General features: G+C 36.6%; 3 protein-coding genes across 4 annotated transcripts in view; 1 reads left to right on the forward strand and 2 right to left on the reverse strand.

The window, feature by feature from the left end:
• Positions 1-3,152, reverse strand: part of LOC142975628 (uncharacterized) — a 34,162-nt gene extending 31,010 nt beyond the window's left edge. The window contains exon 1 of the mRNA XM_076118598.1: positions 2,881-3,152. The gene's annotated coding sequence lies outside the window, so the exon portion shown is untranslated. The remainder of the gene's footprint in view (positions 1-2,880) is intronic.
• A 5,992-nt stretch (positions 3,153-9,144) lies between these two features.
• Positions 9,145-15,095, forward strand: Stlk (Ste20-like kinase). The gene is made up of 7 exons (XM_076118332.1): positions 9,145-9,505; positions 9,903-10,135; positions 11,331-11,508; positions 11,945-12,140; positions 12,754-12,877; positions 13,488-13,609; positions 13,939-15,095. The coding sequence occupies exons 1-7, from the start codon at positions 9,341-9,343 to the stop codon at positions 14,013-14,015; spliced, it is 1,095 nt and encodes a 364-aa protein (XP_075974447.1). The 5' UTR covers positions 9,145-9,340; the 3' UTR covers positions 14,016-15,095.
• A 727-nt stretch (positions 15,096-15,822) lies between these two features.
• On the reverse strand, positions 15,823-22,111 carry LOC142975477 (triokinase/FMN cyclase-like). Of its 2 annotated transcripts, none has more exons than XM_076118330.1 (15): positions 22,001-22,111; positions 21,238-21,378; positions 20,854-20,917; positions 20,654-20,764; positions 20,437-20,525; positions 20,270-20,359; positions 19,801-19,918; positions 19,382-19,509; positions 19,174-19,291; positions 18,586-18,818; positions 18,086-18,248; positions 17,652-17,799; positions 17,026-17,125; positions 16,512-16,639; positions 15,823-15,949 (listed from the first exon to the last, which is right to left on the reverse strand). In XM_076118330.1, exons 2-15 carry the CDS (start codon positions 21,376-21,378, stop codon positions 15,835-15,837), a joined length of 1,746 nt encoding a protein of 581 aa, XP_075974445.1. In that variant the 5' UTR covers positions 22,001-22,111; the 3' UTR covers positions 15,823-15,834. The 2 variants fall into 2 exon arrangements, with proteins under 2 accessions (XP_075974445.1, XP_075974446.1); XM_076118331.1 differs by lacking the exon at positions 22,001-22,111 and adding an exon at positions 21,848-21,963.

Raw genomic sequence — 22,111 nt, forward strand, 5'->3', positions numbered from 1 at the left:
TCATGCAAAAAGTTACTGCCATCAAAATGTTTCTGAAGAAGGAAAATTATTCTGCAAACTAGTTTCGGGAGTCAAATAAAAAGGCACGTAAATGGTGAACCACTGTTCAATAGTTTGAGCAAAGTTTTCAAAAACCTACTTCATTCTTTGCCTAATATCAACCATTGACATGCTAGCCATAATATATTAATAGGTATCACACCAAGAGAATACCAAATTTTCCAAAATCCAGACTACTAAATGAGGAAACTGTTTATTTAATAATAAATAAATAAACTGTATTTAAACATATATAATTATAAAGACATTATAACACGGTAGCACGATTTAATTCAGGCTTCACTAACCCAGATCTTATGCGTGATCAGAACCCCTTCAGCGCTCCTGATTCCGTTCGTGCCAAACTTTTCACATTAACCTGAGCTCTACAAACGTTTCAACTTCAACAAAATACTATTTAAAGGCACAATACAAACAAGAAACATAATAGCATAAAGCTCAGAAAATGACAGTCTCAAAAGTTAACAAAACCATTCCTAAATTCTAGAAATTTGACTTGACGATACACCTAACATAAGTCTTCAAAAGAAAACAGGCGTATGTGATCGTATATTGACTGCATCGTATGACCTTTTTCCATGTTAAAGTTACAGAAGTCAACGAACAAAAGCCTGCATATAACTAACAATATCAAAAGAAACATACGAAGACACAAGCATGATAAAGATTAAAATAAAGGAGGGTAGCTGGAAAAAACGACGTTAATAGCGCTCTCGCGTGACTGACGGTACCGCTCGCAAAACGGATTGAAAAGACACGTGGTTACTTGAAATGTAAACCTTTTATAAGTGAAACTATGATGGAAAACTATAACTGTATTTAGGCAACAGTTTGTTAATAATTTGAAACTATTTTGTGGAAGAAAATGTAAAAGAAAATGCAGATTTTTTTACTGAATAACTAGCTGGGATCTACTTTCATGGAGAGACTTGGTTCTTTATGTCGTGTTGTCTCATTTACTCATAAAACGAATTATAGAGATAGAACAATGAAACTTGACAAATATGCAAATAAAAATAGGTACATAAAGCCTCATCATTTCAGCTCAACCAAAGGTCTTATGGCCATGTCTGGCCGAAATATTTTTAGAGATTACATGCATACCTAACTTTTTTTCTACAGTACAACAGAAGATGGACTGAACTGCTTCGAGAAAAATATAGAACGGCCAAGCCCCTTTCTCTACATTGGCATAATATGATATAATACTAGATACTTCTATACTTCTGTCCGCAATTTCGTCCGCGTGAAGAGATTTCTCGGGGCGAATTCCTATATGTTAATCCAGGTTGTAAGCTATCAGTATATCAAACTCAATTTAAATCCGCCCTACCTGTCAGTTTTTGTGTGAGTAACGAACATACTCACATCCATCCATGCTCATAAAATTTCATATTGTGTAGTTTAAGTAGGATTAAGTAAGATGACAAATCGATTCGAATGATAAATCGTTCTTCAAAACTCTACATACAAAAATCAGAATACCAAAATGGCTTAAACAAAATATCATTTTCATATAAATCTTATACTTCAGATAGAGCAACATGTATTTGGTTGTGGTGAGCAAAATTGCAACAAACTTGTGGTAAATCTGACAAATGTATTTAAGTGCAGCCATTTCAAGAGCAATGACACGATTTCATAGATATTTTACGTTCTATGCCTGAGTTGAATGAGTTGTATTGTGGTTGCTACATTTTGTATGTCACCACAAACGATATTGTTCGTACCAGTACATTCTTGTTCCGTGTAATCAGAAATTATTCGAAGTTTTGTAATATTCGGCTTTTTGAGGTATCATTAATAAGTTCACAAATAATTAATAAGCAAATGAGTTTGACGTTTAATTAATTTTTAGTACTACATGAGAATTCAATAAGATTGTTACTTGCATCGATTAAAACCGATCGAATCGAAAACTAATTTTAAGGGCACCGAAATAAACTTTACGTTGAAGTAAAAGGATCATAAACTGATCAAAGGTAGTTTTACGACAATCTAATGGGTCTTCAAACTTCAATAAGGAGCATAATTCTTAACAAGCTTCGGTACATTAACGACAGACAACATTTGTATTTATTTTCACTATAAATTGTCCGTTGAAGGCCAGTTTGTTAAACAGGAAAAGTTCTTTGGAACCACATCTTGAGTGTTCCTACAGAATTAGCAGTTACAAAATGTTGCACAACATTTACTTGCACAGTAACCATAAAATAATATGACGTACACAGGAAGATAAATATCTGACATCTCATTCAATTATACAAAAATAAATTAAACTACACATCGCAGAGAAATAAAATCAAACTGTAAAACTGTGGGAAGTTTCCCTAATCAACGTTTATTAGTAACAGTGTGCAAGGGAACATAAAACAATAAAACAAATCAACGAGATGGTGCGAGATGGAAAATCAATAGCGGTCAGCCTCCGTGGTGTCTACTGTCTAGACTACAGGCGTCCCGGGCTTCCTACACCACTTAGACGCATTGCGGGAAATACCGCGCCTAACCAGGAAATGCACTCTAATACACCCTTCAAACACACATACAAACAAAACTCAGCAACAACATGCTACACACATTTAGAGGTTAGGAAGTCGACCGGTCAAATATTAACAAAAATAAAGTTAAAAACACATCGATAAGCAACACACAGGGAATGACGGAGAAAATAATTTTGGAACAGGCAGGCGGACATATTGAAACTCAATACTCTCGCTTCCAGAGCGATAAGCGAGTCGCCGGCTAAACCGCTGTTAGTGAAGCGTCACACCAGGAACAGATAAAATATGTTAAAACTATCTATAAGTAGTACTTTACCGGCAACAGGGAAGAACGTTCAAAGGTCCACAACACTGTCACTTTACACCGATTGAGAATTCAAATTCACTGGATTTTTTGTTCACGGGCGCGTTCCAAATTAGGAATTTGAAAATGTTTCGTGTGTACCGTCGAATGCCGTATACGGTGTGACCTTACCAAGTGAACGTTTGGTTACCGCGCGTTCGGTTGCGATGGTTTGGGAATGTCGGTGCGGCAGTTAGCGATGGACTGAGGCGGGCGGGCGGAATCGGACGCGTTCGGCTCTATTCGGCCACATTTAATTTTAGATTTTGGCTCTCTCCCCGGTTTTATATAGCAGTGAGTACATCGCGTATAAAGCGTATCCGAGATGTATACGTATATGTGTGTATAACGTACGTATATATAGGAATTACGACTTTTTATTGAGTGGATTGTAAATTTTTGCATGCCGCCCGTTGGTACGAGATGGCCGATATTTCTGGGCGGGCGGGACTTTTTTTTGGCAATGTTAGCTAAATGTTCACCCACACGCTGCATAAAACGAATTCTTTTGATTCTTTACTAAAATAGGTGTAATAAATAGTTGATGTGGAGGGTAAACAGGCGAGAATCTGATATATTGTGTACATTACACCGTTACCCGTTGCAATTATGAAGTGCGGCGTGCTAATTGTACCCGACCATAGACTCGAGCGAATTCGTGGTACAAAACTTAGTAGACACCCGCTTTTTGTGGTTCCGCACCAAAACCGTCCAATCATACCTTGATTTTCATTAATCTATTAGCCTATGTTTCTCTTTCTATAGGTATAGAAAAAAAAAATCTGTAATCCACATTTCTTATTAATAAGGGACCGATATTTCCATCATCAGATAACATGGTTCAATAACAAAATGTGACTTTTTGACAGATTTACATTATCTATTAAAACGACAAAAAATATTCGTTGTATAAAATAACCTGATGATAGGAAAATCCGCTATAAGACATTTAAAACATGGCACAATATAGAGCCACTGGTGAATTATACTGCAATTAAATATTTCGCACTAAAGTATAAGGTTAATATATAGGTCAGACACACGTAATGTTATCAATAAGACATTTGAAGAATTCAAGCCGAATCTGCAACACAATTTTCTACACCCAATTTTATCGAATAGCAAGAGTTTGAGTTCAAATATTGGTTATTTGAAAAGCAAATCATCCGAAATACGCTAGTTAATACAATAAACGAATAAGTAATTTTTGATAGCTACTTAGTTTTTAAAGGTCAGTGATAGTAGGAAATCGTCATTAGTTAAGGCGATAGAAGTAACCGAAGCAAAACTCTCTCAACCCTTCTCTACAAATACCCTACTGTCATGTGAATTCTATACGACTGGTCTAAATATGACGACTGGAATATTTCATTTTTCATTTCTAAAAAGCATGTTTTAAATCAGTTTAAGTGATTCAACCATAATATCAATAACATTAATAGTAAAATTACAGTTTATTTCATAGTTAAAAGGTAAAATAAGATTATAACAGCCTTGGAACGTCTGACAAAAGCAAAAAGTCCGGATGTCGGGAGTTTTATGAAGTTAATATTACTAAAATGTATGTTTTTAATAAATTTATCATAGCTATGGTATTTGTTGTAAATATTAAATGATACAACTAAGGTTAGGGTGGTGAATGACGAACGAAATATTATTTCCTAGTACTAAATCTTGATTGAAACAAAATTGAGAACTCCGTAACATAGATCCAGAAAGATAAAGATCTGTAACTATGGTAGAATACTTTGACTTTTGATAAGATAGTCTATGCTACGCAAATTATTCTATCGATATTATCGATCGGTGATAGATCATTGATGTAGTAAAGCTGCGTCTACGCTAGAGGAGCTGATTACGAGCCGAGCACAAATTTGTGTAGGATGGACTGACATAAAAGCCTCGAACGACCGTTTTTGGTAGAAATTTGTGCTCGGCTCGTGCTTGGTTCTCCTAGCATAGACATAGCTTAAAGTCTTAAAAGGTTATTGGCATTCATTTTGTACAAACAAAGCACTTCATAATAGATATCTATAGTCATGTGATTGGAAAACTATAACAAGCTCAAAGCAGCCAGCAGCTGATCCGCCTAAATGCGTATCGACTCTAAAATGCACGCAGTTTTAGTCACGATTCTATTTGTTTTAAAGGTACAGGTCAAGACTAATGCATTCTACATTCAATCAGATGAGATCACAATTAAATAGAAACATGCAACTATACCTAAAATGCTTGTCACATAAATAACAGATGCACTCATTCTAATTCCATTTGCAAGTCATGCGTATTGAAATCACCTCTAAAATTGAATGAGAGAAGACAGAAAAACGTTATAATATTTCGGGAGAAATTTTACTTTTGGGAAATCCAGCAATTATTCAGAACAGTATAACTTCGTGTGTCAGTCTAACAGCGTAAAGAAGGAACGTAGCTGTGCCAATTTGAACAATGACATTGCAAAAAAGTTGAGGCGTTCGGTTTTTTATTTAAGTCTTCTGTACCGCGATTCTCTATCACTATCGACCATTGACCATGGGCTAGCTGTCGAGAGATTTTGTATGACAATCGGTTCAGCGCCTCTAGTGAGCGTCGTAGAAACTATTTTTGCAGTACTTTTTAAATGTCAGACTCTCGATATTCTAAAGTACCGACTGTACAGAATCGTGCTACTGTACAGGTAAACTAAGTAGTCTTTCTTAACATTCATCAAAGACATAAGATGTTAATGTTAATTGTAGAAATGTCTTGTGTCAGCGTGAAAATATTGCAAATGCTACGAGTAATAACACACTGGCGCGAGACGCTGCCTATTTGGTGGGGAAAAACGTAGGAGTCATCAGTAAATCTGAGTACAATCACTATTTCTGCAATTAGTGTTTTTCATGAATATTCGTCAAGCAACAATTCGTTTCTATGAGGCCGGGACTAGCCACAGTTACATTGGTGTATGGGCTTGTACACAAAACTGCGATGCGACGCGACGCGAATTCGCAACGCAGAAAATTACGACACGAATTGCTGCGATGCGATTTCGTGCGGCAAGGCGTCTCCCAGGGTGATCACTCAGCTCTGCTCCTATTGGTCGTAGCGTGATGATATATAGCCTATAGCCTTCCTCGATAAATGGGCTATCTAACACTGAAATATTTTTTCAAATCGGACCAATAGTTTCTGAGATTAGCGCGTTCAAGCAAACAAACAAACTCTTCAGCTTTATAATATTAGTACCTATAGATATTCGAAAACGCGCATTACCATATTTTGTTCTTACGGTAATCTTAGCTTATCGCTGCTTATCCCGTCTGGGTGTTAGCCGCATTGCAGCAACACTGCGTGACTAGTTTTGCGTTAGTCGGAGTCCTTAAGGATTTGTGGAAAATAATAATTTTTAGCGTAAAATCCATGTGAGACTTTTAATGTTTCGATGTTTGTTACTAAATCACGCCAAAACTACTGGACGGATATTGATGGAACTTAGTAGTGGTGTAGCTATATACCAGAACTAGCTGACCCGCGCAACTTCGCTTGCGTCACATAAGAGAGAATGGGTCAAATTTTTCCCCGTTTTTGTGACATTCTTTACTGCTGCTCTGCTCCTATTGGTCGTAGCGTGATGATATATAGCCTATAGCCTTCCTCGATAAATGGGCTATCTAACACTGAAGGAATTTTTCAAACCGGACCAGTAGTTCCTGAGATTAGCGCGTTCAAACAAACAAACAAACAATCAAACAAACAAACAAACTCTTCAGCTTTATAATCACTACATAGTATAAAACAAAGTCGCCCATTTTGTCTGTAGTCCCTTCGTATGCATAAAACTTTAAAACTACGCAACGGATTTTGATGCGGTTTTCACGAATAGAAAGAGTATTTTCTCCGACAGGTTTTTATATATAATTGAAATACATTAAAACTATATTAGCTGAGTTATAGCGATTTATGTCAAAGAAGTCAGAAAAAAAATCTAATTGAAGATTGCATTTGTGCGTGCGCCGCTTATACCGTTGGATACAAGTAAGAACAATGTATAGCAAAAACATTGGTCTTTATTAGTTCTACAAAAAAGTCCTCGATGACATATATCCAGCTTTTTTATTTAAGTCACAAAAACTACTTTTCTGTATTAAAAAAACATTTAATTCGTTGGGTGATGTTTAACTGGTGATATAACCAATAATACATATATCCTTATCAAAATAAGTAAGTTCATCATCACGAGCATTTAATTTAGATTATTTTTGCAGTTCACAGTGTGTTATTTAGACATATACTTTAGGAGATATCACGATATTAGTATTGCGGCACGGTACGGGCCGGCCGCGGCGGCGGGGGCAGCGTATGTAGAATGTAAATAATTTAAAAAGTAAACAAGAAAATAATAGTTAGATGTAAGTATATAACAAAAGTAGGTAAGTACATAAAAAAAAAACAAAAAATATAAAAAACGGTACATAAAAAATAAATAATATTAAAAAGTAGGTACTACGACTTTGATCTATACATATAAGACAAAAAAAAATCTGTACATTACTTAAATATTTTTTCCAAAAACTGATAGGGGGGGCGATCAAAGAAGAGTCACAGAAACCAAAAAACATTTTAATATTTTAAACGCGGTTAAGGGAAAGAGAAGTTATTGTGAATTGAAAATTAGTATCCAATATGTGTTGGTGCGTTGACTGTATTTGTCGAAGTAGCGGGATACACGCAAACGAAGTTGCGCGGGTCAGCTAGTATTAGTATAGATTAGTATAGATAATTCGCTCGTGATTTCATCTGTGCCAGGCAACATACAATATAGCGTGTACTATAGTCATATTACTATAGTCCACGCGGACCAAGACGAGAGGAAGAGATAGTGTCTGATAATATTATGTTCTTCAAACACTGGCGCGAAAGATTTCCGCATCATAGCTAAATATAATCATCAACAAAACAATATCTTTTATAACAAGTCGTGTCCTGTAAAGATCGACTGCCTCTGTGACGCGATCGGTATTATACCCGACCACTGACCATATTATTATGATCCCGCGTTCGATTGTCGTGTCGGGCAAAGAACTAAGCGTCTTCTCTAAGAATATTTCTCAATAGCCGCCCAGACTTAGGTAATGTGTCGCCGTCTACAACAGTGGGATAATCTATATTAATGACTTTCGGGTAGGTATACCAGGCGTGTTATTATGTATGGGTATAATTCTTGTTAATATCTACAAATACCTTCTTACGAGCAGGTACAAGCTCGCAGGCCCCCAAGGGTCCACAGACAGCAGGTTAGGAAACCCCACTATATAACAACCCTATATAATACGCGCCAATTTAAGTTGTGTGTAAAATAAAAAATACAAGAAACGTAGTCTAGACTGTAGGACGCGTCTGTCGTGTCGGTTGGTAGGAATACGGTTTATATGCCGCCACCGTTACGTTTCTGTCGCCCGTTTTAATTTAATGTTTTTGATGCTCCAACTATATACGAAGACTAATAAATTGAAAATATTAATAGCCAAATGTGTTGCTGAGCGCAGAACTCAAGACAGTACGGCTGGACCAATTCGACTTATTGTTTTTGTAAAATTGACACAGGAAAAGTATAAGACAGAATAATAAAACAATATTTAAAGAAAATTCTTGAGCGCAACTGCAAATAACATAAAGCAGAACTTACCTGGAGTCGACTGATTGTGGCATTATGGAAAATCCTATTTTATTGCTTTTTTTCTGAGTAAACACAAATGTATATTTTATTATTGTTTACAAGTTTTAACTTGACAGTTAGTACAACTTGATAAGTTTATGTCAAGTTGTCAAAATCATACGCATTGCACAGATTATAACAAAAATTACAGCATTTTACTTAGGTATTTTGTTTTTCAGTGCTAGGTGATTAGATCATAAATACATATTGAATATATTTTGTATGCATTGATATTTATATAGTAATAATATAATAAATAGTCATGCAAAACGGTTGCAAAAATTACATTAAAAATAAAATGTGTTAACATGTTGCGCTCCAGTTCAGTAAAATTGCAAACAAATCAGTTTACAAATTAAAATACGTTCTTATTATTTTAAATTACAGTAGCTTCCAACACTAACAAATCGTCATTGGTTTCAAATCGAATTGTGGTAATGAATTATATATAAAATTAAACCTTTATTATACAAATAGTTTGACATAAACGATGGAATCAGCAATGCTTGAAAACAGTGCTAACTCAGCAATCGTACATATCTGGAACGCCACTATTGTCAAACAATAAAAACATTGGCCAATTTATTTTGTGAAATATTTACTTTAGTAATAACGCAGTCGTTTAATAAATGCTATTTTTAGACAGGGAATTATCGAATCATTATGTGTTGTTGACAAAGGAATTAAGTGTTTAACAATATATTTGTAAATTTTGTTGTTTTTGCTCGGATAAAAATGTTTAACCCTGACATCAACGATTACCAGCTAACTTCGATAATTACGGAGTGTTGTGGAGGCGTAGCTGTTGTTTACTCAGCGTTGTACAAGCCCAGCAACCAAAATGTCGCTATCAAGAGATACTTTGTTGACAAAACTAAAGAAAATGCCAGTTTGATACAGGTATACAATTAATGCTTATAATATTTAATTTCTACAACTTATTCGTATAACATTGATAATGGTTACTTCCCGTTTAGTTATTAACATATTTATTTGTCAAATTTTCACCATAGACTTATGATAAGCATTGTACAATAGTTTCTAGGTCAGCCAAGGGCTTATAAAGGACATATTTCAACACTCAATTGTTTTAAATCCTTTGATCTATGTGTAATCATATAACACTCTACATCCAATAAAAAACACTATAACATGATGCAAAAGTAACAACATTCATTCACATTGAAGAAGAGAAAATAATTACCATTTATGTATTTCACAAAAAACGCACAATTTATTTATCTTGAGGATCCCTATCTTGAAATGGTTGTAACTAAAATCCCCTTTGATTTTCCAGCAAGACATCTTAACAAGAAAGGAACTACAGCATGCAAACATTCTTCCATACTTGACTTCTTTCGTCCATGGCCGGGAACTCTACGTAGTGTCTCCGCTCATGACGTTTGGTTCTTGCCGTGATATCCTGGACCGGTACTTCCATGAAGGTCTACCGGAGTTGGCCTGTGCGGTCGTGTTGAGAGATGTACTTCAAGCTTTACAGTATTTGCACAAACAATTGTATATTCATAGGTAAGAAGTATACTTCCATTTGTCTACTTTTGTGTCCCATTGCTAAGTAAAGATCCTATATGCTTTTGTTATTTTTGTTTCTGACTGTCTATATATATGTAAAATGTTGTGATAATGACAGCTCCCAGGGTGTAGTCCCTGAGTTGGAAGAAATGATACTACTAGTGTGTTGAGACAAGCAGTACTTATAGCGGAGATATCTTTAGAAAAAAACAACTTTAGACTATGACTGTTGTTATATTAAAAACTAAAGTAATATATACCAGTAGAACATAGTGTAAATTATATCTTTATGGTACAGATTAAACATTTGATTTTTTCCATGAGAGATATTAAAATGTGCGTGAGAGTGATGAGCTCTGATCCATGTCTGAATAAGTGTGTGGCCAAATTGTAAAGAGCACTGTGCTGTAGAGATATTTATGCCATAGCAGCTGCATCTCCCTATTTTTAAAAGTAACATTTTAACCTTAAACAATTTGGTCTCTACAAACTCACAAACTCCTTCCACTCTTTTCATAATCAAGTTCTTAAAAGAATATTTCAATAACCAATTACCATATACCCTATAACTTTTATCTTAAAACAGATCATACAGTTTCAATCTTCCATTTTCCTTGTGAGTCATACAATTAGCATAGGTGACAAGAACGATTCCTGCACAATTGTGTCATTGTGTCATGCACAGCTCAAAATAGATTACAATAGAATAATATGCAGTGTTTTGTTTGTGCAGAATTACTGGTTAGAAATTAAAAAAAATATTCGATTATTATTTGAGTTTCATGATTATTTTTTGAAGTACTTGTACTTGGCCTGTGTGGTGGACCCATGGCCTAATCCCACCCTCATTTAGAGGAGACCCTTGCCTAGCAGTGGAACAGTCAGGAATTTAAAAAATTAATGGCTTCTATGTTACAAAGTAACAACCTGAGTCTATAAGAATACTATATTTATCGTAGATGTGTTCCATTTGTGAACTATAGAGTATAATGCTTGCACACCCTACCATTTGGTGCTGATACAGCGTTTAAGACTAGATAAAATTTAAGCTAAGAGTTCGCAATTGTAAAACATTGAGTCACATCCCAGAGCCTCAATGGTAAGGAATCCTGAAAAAAATTCAGTGTATCAAAATAATTCTTTTTTTTTTAAGGTCGCCCATAACAGTTACATATAACCTTATAATGTTCAGGAGTATCCGCGCAAGCCACGTGTTGATAGGCGCGAACGGTGGCGTGCGTGTGTCCGGTCTGCGCAGCGCCGCCAGCATGATGGTGCGCGGCCGCCGCCAGAGACACCTGCACCAGCTGCCGCCCAGCGACCATGACAACACCAATCTTATGTGGCTCAGCCCTGAACTGCTGGAACAGGTATGTGCCTGTGTGCTCTGAACACATACGCTCTTATTAGGCTGAATCAGAATTATCAATATTTATTTAAATACAATAATATCTGAGGCATCCTCTTAAGTCCTTGAGCCATATCATTAGTTACTTAATCATCCCATTAGTGTTATTAAGTTAGCACTTTTATATAAGGCAAAGAGTACCTTGACTAAAAAGGTCTTCATTTAATAAACAAGTTAAGGCTAATTTTATACAACTTCATACAAAAATAATAATTTAACGTTGGTTGTTTTTTTTACCGACGAAGTTGTTCGAATGATTGCTTCTATTTAATTCATCGATTTTTCTATTACAGATTCTCTAAAATATGTTTTTATTCAAATGAGTATACCTCATTTGTCCCCGAAATGGTTTTACATGATTTAAAACTTCATTATTATCATCCATTATTCTGTGTCAGAATCTCAAAGGCTACGACGAGAAGTCGGACATCTACTCGGTGGGCGTGCTGTGCTGCGAGCTGGCCAACGGCGCCGTGCCGTTCGCGGAGGTGCCCTCCACGCTCATGTTCACGGAGAAGGTCCGCGGCAGTCGGCCGCAGCTGCTCGACTGCTCCACCTTCCCAGAACCGTGTCTTGATGACTCCGAGATGAAGAGTAAGTCGCAACAAAATAGTTTTTTTTAAGTTAGACTAGCTGACCCGGCGAACTTCGTACCGCTTAAAATATGCAAAATTAAACGTCTATTTTTCAATATTTCTGAGAGATTTCTTAATATTTTTTTCCGTAACAACCTTCTCCTAATAATAACAAATACAACACAAAAATAATTAGTAAAATCGGTCTAGCCATTCACGATGCCGTGACCAAGGAAAACGGATTTCATTTTTATAGATATAAATAAAGACATTTTACTTTCTGTAGTGACATGTTATTCTAGACTAGCTGATTTAATGCGAACATAAAAGCAAAGATATTCCTAACGTGGCGTAATAAGTTCATAGTAGTTTCAAGTCCACAACTGCAAACCGTAAACTGCAAGTAATATTTCGCACGAGAAGAAAATTATCTATTACTCAACAGTTGCAGTAGTCTGCGGAATGGGTCACAAACATATATTATCATTTGCAGTCACAGCCTGATAATATATCGCTGTTGTCTTCAGTTTGCAGTTGTCCTACACAGCTTGTCTAAACTCTTTTGTTCATTGAGATAAACTTTAAGATCCCTTGTCTATACCCTTGATATAATGTTATATGGTTATCTGCAGGCATGTACAACACAGACAGCGGGGTGGGCGACAGCGCGGACGCCGTGTCGCGCCTGCGCCAGGTGTACGCGGGCCGCAAGCTCTCCGACACCTTCCATCATCTCAGCGAGATGGCGCTGCTGAGGTATTGCTGCTTTTCTTTCTACCTATACGTGAAGAAATCTTCGAATGCTCAAAATGACTCCTTGTTTATCGTACCTTTGAGGAAATTTTACGTCAAATATTCACGCCGTTTGAAGGTATATTACCTTAATTTGTTTTCTACGAAAATATAAATCAGTTGGAACATCGCGCACAGTTTAGCGTCTTGTATATTTACTAGCTGACCCGGCAAACGTTGTTTTGCCATAAAAATTAAATAAAAAAAACATTGTCCAGCTGACAAAATTGTGAATTTAAACCATTCTCAGATCTCCTTAAACACACACAAAAAATTTCATCAAAATCGGTCCAGTCGTTTAAGAAAAGTTCAGTGACACACTTACAGAAGAATTATATATAAAGAAGATTAAAGAGTTAAGTGCTGTTTAAGCGGCATTAAATGGCAACCTGAAGTAACTATATACGTACTGTCATAGTACTAATAACGACAATAACAGAAAATACTATCACAATTTGCTGACTGCACTTACGAAGTTATGAACGTAAAAGAAAAATAAAAAAAACTACAAATTGCTTTAAATATCTTTATCACAGTATATTCCTTATAAACACCCTACTCTTTGTATCTCCAGGGACCCAGAGAAGCGGCCGTCGGCCACTCAGATGCTGAACCATCCGTTCTTCAAGCAGATCAGAAAGACTGACTACCTGCCCGGACTGCTCGGTAGAGTCAAACCTATCAAACCTGACCCTAGTTAGTACTTACATTTATTAATATTTCGTACAAACGCATTCAATTCAATATTAACTAGTAGTCAATCGCGAATTTTTTATACTAATTCCAGTTATAGCGTTATACTATATAGGTTTCCTCAATAAATTAGCAGAATTATTAAAGAGACAATAAATTATTGAGAAAGTCTTTAGGCCATATAACATTACGCTACGACCACTAGGAGCAGAGTGCCAGTGAAAAATGTTACAAAAACGGGAAAAATTATGATCCATTCTCTCTTATGTGACGCAAGCGAAGTTGCGCGGGTCAGCTAGTAGATATGATAAACATACATTTTAAATTTTCAGACGACATGTCAGCCCTCCTTCTACAAGAGAAGCTAGCTGAAATGGACATAGAGAAGACCACCGAGTGGGACTTCTAGCACAATGACCTTCAATATTTTACACATACACTATACGCCTCTCTTACTAACATCATACGAAAGAGCGAGATAGATATAACAACGTGACAATTAGTTCTTTGCGACTTTAATGTTGCCGTACAAAAAATTGGTTCAGCTATTTGTGTTTGGTATTTTTAAATAATCAATTCCATGTTTTAGAGAGCACATAAAAAAATTATATATGATATGAAAAGCTTTGAGATACAAAATTTGTCGTTATTAATGTCCGGTTTCTGAGGCACATTTAGCAGTAGGTTGTCTATTCAATCTGTCATTTTGTATGAGGTTAAACGCTATTGAATAGATAAACTACCGCTAAATGTATCTCAGACCGGGCTAAGGCAACTAAACTTACTAAATGAAACGGATATTTTACTCTTTATAAAAGTATTGCACGATTTCAATGCATATGAATAAAATATACTAAATTTGAGCACAAATTCGATATAATAAAATTACTTACATTTTTTACCACACAATTGAATTCGGGACCAAAACGCGCGATTGGTATGACATTATGACAATAACCAAAAAGTCTTATGAGTAAACGATTAAATTCTCTCTTTATTTATCAAGGACTGTCTTAGAGCCGTGTCTCACTAAGACGCCATGGCGGCGTCGCTGGCTACGTATTTAACCGTGATAAGTTATACAGTCATAACTTTTAAACTCTCGCGTTGCATGTTTCATGTATAATAGAATACGGGAATTAACGCGAACACGCATTTTACCTTAAAATGCTTAACGTTTCGGCGCAGGTTGCACTCGCCGTGGTCGCAGGCTGACTGGTTATAAGGTAAAATGCGTGTTCGTGTTAATTCCCGTATTCTATTATACATTAATTTATACAGTATTGTCACTTGCATTCAAGTTCGAAACCGTATATGAGTGAAAAAGATAAAATACACTCTGGTTCCAATTAATATTATGATAATAAAAAGTAATACAGGCGTATAGTGTAACACATTTGTCATGAGTTTATAATGTATTAATAATAATTATAATAGTTCAATTAGACCAGATGTTGCCACTGTGATCAATAAATAACAATATTGTTTATTTAACAGTTTTATTTATAACTAGTAGTGCATCTATACTAATATTATAAAGCTGAAGAGTTTGTTTGTTTGATTGAACGCGCTAATCTCAGGAACTACTGGTCCGATTTGAAAAAAAAATCATTCAGTGTTAGATAGTCCATTTATCGAGGAAGGCTATAGGCTATATATCATTACGCTACGACCAATAGAAGCAGAGTAGCAATAAAAAATGTTCAAAAACGGGGAAAATTTTGGCCCATTCTCTCTTATGTGACGCAAGCGAAGTTGCGCGGGTCAGCTAGTAGTAATATAAGAAGCAGTGATAGCCGAATGGTTTATGTTATGTTCCAACGGTAAGCGAGAACCTCGTGAAGAATCCTTGCATGCCTAAAAGTTATTTAACGTATTCTTGAAGGCATGCAAATAAACCTGTTTTCAATCCACGTTCATCAGTAGTGTCTTTAATCAAATAAATTAAACCCATTACTGTCCCACTGCTGGGCAAGGGTCTCCTCCCGTAATGAGGGAGGGGATTGGCCTTGAGTCCACCGCGCTGGCCAAGTACGGGTTGGAGACTTAGTAGTGTCTTTATTAAGAGAAAATTAGGACATTGCAACAAAAAATATGCATAAATTTATTGAATCTAAGGTGTATATATACTTTTACGTATCTAAAAAATTTATATCAATTTTTTTTTTTTGAAAAGTATTAGTAACATAAGAAGGTAGTTTAAATAAAATTCCTCATACAAAATGGAACTATATACTGTTCACGATAAAGTTCAATATGGCATGCATCCACACGGCCACAGCTCTGGCGCCCGCATCTTCGTCGTGCACGTACCCGCTCGCCACGTACGACGCGCGGCCCGCTCTGAAACAAACAATTTTATTTTCATCTGATTTGTGTAAAAATTTACGTTTCTTAAACAAGTGATCTTTAAATAATTATTAGTCTTCAACTTTTGCATTTTTTAAATCTTAATCGTTTAAAAATTCGTTGAGAACCGAAAACAAAAAAAGTGTAGGGATATTAGTGACACGCCACTAAAGAAAAACCATCATCGAAGGTCTGTTTTCGTCTATTGCAGATGACTAAGGTGGTCATATTCGAAAATACAAGGATGGAAACCTATAAAATTAGTAGAAAAAAAATCTCTACAACTTTAATCCTACTAATATTATAAATGCGAAAGTTTGTGAGTATGTATGGATGTTTGTTCCTCTTTCACGAGAATACTACTGAATCGATTACGATGAAATTTGATATGTAGGTAGCTGAAGACCCAGAATAACACATAGGCGACTTGATATCCCGGAGTTCCCGGATCGGGATTTACACGAGAAGGGTTTCCACACGGACGAATCTGCGGGCGGCCTCTAGTATGATGTAATTTAAAACAACCGTTATAAGTTTTTGATTGTAAGTTACTTACTTAGCCACCATCTTAGCCGTAGCCTTAGCTCCCGTTTCAGCTGCTTCATCAGTCTTCTTCAATAGTGCTTTCAATTCAGCGCTTACATTCTGCTTGAATGTCTCAGCAGCCGTATGTAATGTATCTAACTGTAAAAGAAAAGATATTTTAGTTAACAGAGTTGGTAGCTTTGTAAATGCAGAAATATGTGCAGCTGGATACCAGTATTTTACATGGAGCGACTGCCTATCAGACCTCCACAACCCAGTTACCTGGATTACAACACGATACCCTTCGGTAAGACTGGTTGTCAGAATTTCAAGCTTCTTACTACTGTTAACGACTGCCGAAGATTTTGGAAAATGACAGTCGGGACCCACAATTTAACGTGCTTTCCGAAACTCCATATGTGTAAGGTTACCCATCCACAGAACAACCTCGGCAACCGTAGCTTAACCTCAGAGATCGATCCGCGCCGCTGTTGTTTACTGCTCACAATTTGTTTACGAAGTGCATGCGGTAATGGGTATATTACCATAGTTCTGTCGCCAGGCTCCGCTCCTCCGTACGTAGTAATTGCTTGCATTGCACTCTGCCACGCTGACAACCACGCAGCTGCGTCGTTTGATTTAGCTCTACATCAAATTAAATTGTAAGTAAATAAACAGTACATATAAGATAACTATTTTCAGTAGTTTAGTTTAGGTCGCCACACCGCTTCGTTAGGTCGTGTGTTCGATTCCCACACGGAACAACTATTTTTGCTTTTCACAAATATTTTTTTCGAGTCCGGTTGTACTTTGTGTCCGTTGTTTGTATGTTTGTAAGAGTCCCCGCGACACAAGAGTAACATTCTTAGGGCGGGAGAAGTCTTTAAAATAAAAACGAAAGAGGTAACTCGAGCATACGATTATGTAAATCATAATAATATCGGATTGAAAAGTACCCTAACTGGCACCTATAAATGGAAAATGAAAGCAGATTCGTTCAAAAGAAATAAAAGTAATTACTCGTCCAGATAATTTTTTGCCACGTGCGTTAGGTCCAGCCCATCATCTATGGTGCTCGTAAATCACATAGCTATAGTGGAATGCAAACTGACCGTTACGTATAAGACCAGTTTGCTTTTCACTTGAAATTGAAACGCCATGTGCTACTTACTTTGCCATAGCTTGTGACGCAGCTGATAGTCCCAAACTGTAAATTCCTCCGGATGTACCTCCCATGTCAGTCTCAGCGATCTCAGACAAGTCCCACAACACGTTTGACGGATATTCTACTGAGCTGGTCTTCAGATATGATTGGATCGCTAAAATTATGCAAAAATACGTTGCATAAGAACTACAAACAAACATGGGTTTATATTTTAATTCCATCGGATGATAAATATATGTTACTAGTTACTAGTCTTCAAATATCTGTCATTAGAAATGAAGTCGAGGGTTCGATTTCTAGACGGAACTCATGTTCAATTTTGTCCAAAGCACTTTTTGTAAATTCTAGAATTCTTCCACATCTCTTTATTAATTTTAAAACACTTGTCTATGTTAAAATAGAATTAAGATAGATAGATGAAACTTGATTTAGTTACATACCTTGTCCAAACTTCTTTAATGTGATGCCACAGTCTCCATCACCGCAGCCTGAGTCCAACTTGTTCAGAAGCACCTCGTTCTTGACGAGTTCTTCAGCTGCTGCTGATAAACTACCGCGGAGTAACTCTTGCTCTTTTAGCGTAAGGGATGGACCTGTTGCTGCCTGAGAACATATTTATAATTATACAGTTCCAGTTTGCGAAATATGCGTCAAAATTGAGATTGAAAATAGTTTCAATGGCTACTGCAAAAAAATGGGTACAAAGACTACTTAAACTAGTTCTTGCTTTTAAAATGTTCCACTTCTCTTGTAGCTGAATCTAAGTAAGCCTTTTTTAAAAAAACTTGTGCATCTGCGGAGATCTCAAGGAAACATTGATGACATTAGGCTTAAATAATATCTCAAGTACACAAAATGAGGAATACCATGATATAGTTCCATGGCTAAATTATTCTTATCACAATTATAGACGAATTTAAATAGAATAGTCAAGTTATACCTTCCTTCCATCGCTCTGCAGCAGCGTATCATCATCAACATGCGGCTCCTCACTCCTCACAGACAGTGGACTTCCAGGCCAGGACCCACTGGAAGAAGGCGCATCGAGCAGTTCCAACCAGTAGTCTCCGTCCTTTTTGTTTAAGTGCAGAAGACAGATCTGAAAGCCGTGCATCTCTAGGGAACTCTTAAGGTGCCCGGAGTATGTGCGTTCTAGGTTGATTTTCTTGTTTGCTGTGGGATGGACAATTCAGTTGGAAATAGTAATTTACATCGTCATATTCAGTTTGTCATTGGGGGTACACTCCACGAATGCACACCGAGGGCAGTAATGCGGGAAGAATGGCGCTAGATTGTTAGGCTTGCTACCAACCCTGATGTGATAACCACGAGTACCACGACCATCTGCCATAAGTGTAGCGACGAATAAGAACATCAGTACGAAGATACGAAAGGCAAAGAGCTGCGCTTAAAATTTGGTGCTGAGTAACAAAAAAACCGGTCGAAAAAGACTACTCAACTCTCACTAAAATTAGGATGTCTGCTGAAGAGTGCAATTAAAAACTGCAGTTTCGATTTTTGGACTCACCTAAATAATCTTTGATTTCTGCACTGATAATGTTCATCTCAAATATGGAGGTTCCTCCCAAATTGTTAATAGCTGCTACCACTCGGTCTCCTGATACTAACTTCAAGTGCTCGACTATCTGTATGAAAACAAGAAGTCATAAAACTAATATAAATACTAGATTATTATTCGAGAAAAACCGATTTAGCCATAGAAAAATCTACCCTACCTTGTCTAGAATTAAAGCTACAGTTTCTTTGGCAGTTCCCATCTTCATTTTAGCAATACCAGCTTCTCCATGTACTCCCGCACCTAGTTCCATCTCATCACGGGCTATCTCAAACAATGGAGGTTGACCTGCGAAATGTAATAAAGTTCTGGTCAAGTTTAGGGATTTGGACACTATTTTCTGACTACGTATGAGAAAGTGGAATTGGTTCCCGTTCCCAGTTTTAAAACTTGGACGACTTAGCCATTGTTTATATATTGGCCACAAAAGGTTAAATGAACAAATTGAAAACAACGCAAATTCTAATTATTTGACAAATGCAGCCGCATGTAGATTGCTTCGTTACAATAGCTTCATTGTGTTATAAGAAATTTTCGTTATTTTCATAATATTTTGTGAGTATATAACGGTGTTCTTACCAGGTAACGAACACGCGCTAAGACAGACTCCCAACGTTGCCATGTATTTGTCAGCCTCTGCTGCCAGGTTACGAATGCTTGTAAGATCACAACCTCTCTGGGACATCGCTCCACACATCTGAAGACAATCCACACAATCATTATTACGAACCCTCTCCTAACTGCTTACTTACGGAAATCATCTACATGCTAAAGCCTCTGTGGTGCAGTCGTTTAGTGGTCGCCACGCCACTACCATTGCATTGGGAGATCTTAGGTTCGTTTCCCACACGGGACAGTTATATGTGCAATCCACAAATAGTTGTTTCGGGTCTGGTTGCACTTTGTGTCCGTTATTTGTATGTATGTTTGTAAAAGTACTTGCGACACAAGAGCGGGAGTTGTATTCTTACACAAAACAAATGTCTTAGTAGAAACTAAGTAGTATTCCAGCAGATTTTTTTTGTGGGTAGACGGATTTATTGTTTACCTTATAGAATAGAACTTCACCAATCATAGCTCGGCCTCCAGTCTTGTTTTTACTTGACGCTACATCTTCACCCACGATCAAACCTTCGACCTGCAAACAAAATACAGGACCTTTATTACTACTCACCACAGGTTCGAAAGTAAATAGAATTCAAAATTATTACAGACCTTGATTCCAGAAATCTTAGCTTTTTCAATAGCTTTACCAAAGTTCAGTCTATCTCCTGTATAATTTCCTATTAGAACGAAGACTCCGCCTAAAACACACATAAAAATTTAAACTTTCTTTTGTAGTCCCTTGTAAGACGACATTGGTGGACTACTATCGATCCTGTCAGACAGTTTTATAGCAGATACTTTCTGCTTACATTAGAGATATTCTCACCTGAATTATATTTATACAGTTGTGCTATCGCGTACAAAACATGTCCTGTTGGTGGTGAAGCAAATACGCCGCCAGCGACCGCTCCATCCAACATACCACCTCCCACGAATCCTGAAAATAACGAGTAGGTACATAATAGTATAATTAAGTTTATCTAATATGTTTCCAATATAAGAAAAAGAACGTCGGGCTTAACGTACCAGCTGCAAAAGGCTCATGACCTGATCCTCCTCCACCAAGTATTGCCACCCGTTTGGTATCACTCTGTAAAAATATTAGCAAAATTAGTAAGCCCGGAATAAAATGATTAAAACCGCAAATTTATAAACTCTCAAAATCGATGTATGGTTAAGATTTATTGGCTTGCATAGTCCTTGGTGTCTTCTGCAGAAACATTGTTTTAACCGACTCCGAAAAAGTAGGAGGTTCTCAATTCGACTGTATGTTTTTTTTCTGTTTGTTATCTCATTAATAATTTTAGACGATAGACGCAACTCGAAAATACTGTGCTACTGCTCAACAGGACACATTCGGCCCATAAAAGACAGTAGGTACGTAGGTACAAGTTATCAAGATATTCTTACCTTGTTCCTAACAGTCACGACCCTGTGTTTGGGATGAAGCTGCAGCTGCGGGAAGGTGGCTACCACTCCTCGCAGGTTGTCGTCCACGCTCGACTCCGGGGAGTTGATCAACTTCTTCGTTACAGGCTTGGTTGACGACATCTAACAACATTGTAGTGGTTTTTGAGTGTGACATGAACTTATCAAGTATTCTGTAAATACTTAGAAAATGGTGTCCAGTTATTTACGTTGTAAAACCTGTAGTTGAATATCACTGTTTGTTTTCTTACTTAAATTAAGTAAATTAAAATAACTTTTTTTGAAAAATGGTCAATCGTCTTTTTATTTTTTCTGGGTATTCGATGCTTACGTTCAATACGTAATATACGTTAATGTTTATTAGAAATCATTATAAACGTAACAATAACTGTTAGTAATTGAATTTACCCAGGTCTATTTAAGGCATTTACATTTTCTTGCCCATTTGTTGTTAGCACTTAAAAAAACATATACATATCTTTCCCTAAACTTAACAAACAATACAAAATCAAAACCAATCGCTAGTTTCATTAACTACAGAAATCCTCTCCGATTGAAACACTAACTGAAAATTAATTAAATCAAAACTTACTTTACAAGCTGATACATTTTTTTTTGTTTTATCTAGTCTATTTCTGCGTCCCACTGCTGAGCAAATGCCTCTCCCCTAGCTGATACATAACCAAACCTAAAATCTGCAATAAATAGCCTTTTAATTAAAAAACAGACAATCAAAACGTCTTACCTTTCAGGGAGGTATACAACACTAAGCCGATAAGACACTGACAATAACTACAGATTACATAACACGTTAAACGATTAAAGTTTATGACCCCACTATCAGTGAGAATGAAAT

Source organism: Anticarsia gemmatalis, chromosome 9 (genome assembly GCF_050436995.1).
Source record: "Anticarsia gemmatalis isolate Benzon Research Colony breed Stoneville strain chromosome 9, ilAntGemm2 primary, whole genome shotgun sequence".
NCBI lineage: Eukaryota > Metazoa > Arthropoda > Insecta > Lepidoptera > Erebidae > Anticarsia > Anticarsia gemmatalis.

Bases quoted from the DNA above. Each gene is read 5' to 3' on its own strand.
- Stlk (XM_076118332.1), top strand. From the start codon at position 9,341: ATGTTTAACCCTGACATCAACGATTACCAGCTAACTTCGATAATTACG. The intron at 12,141-12,753 runs GTAAGTCGCAAC...GGTTATCTGCAG, and splicing joins TGATGACTCCGAGATGAAGA to GCATGTACAACACAGACAGC. The intron at 12,878-13,487 runs GTATTGCTGCTT...TTGTATCTCCAG, and splicing joins AGCGAGATGGCGCTGCTGAG to GGACCCAGAGAAGCGGCCGT.
- LOC142975477 (XM_076118330.1), bottom strand. From the start codon at position 21,378: ATGTCGTCAACCAAGCCTGTAACGAAGAAGTTGATCAACTCCCCGGAG. The intron at 19,919-20,269 runs GTAAACAATAAA...GATTGTCTTCAG, and splicing joins GTGAAGTTCTATTCTATAAG to ATGTGTGGAGCGATGTCCCA. The intron at 15,950-16,511 runs GTAAGTAACTTA...TGTTTGTTTCAG, and splicing joins ACGGCTAAGATGGTGGCTAA to AGCGGGCCGCGCGTCGTACG.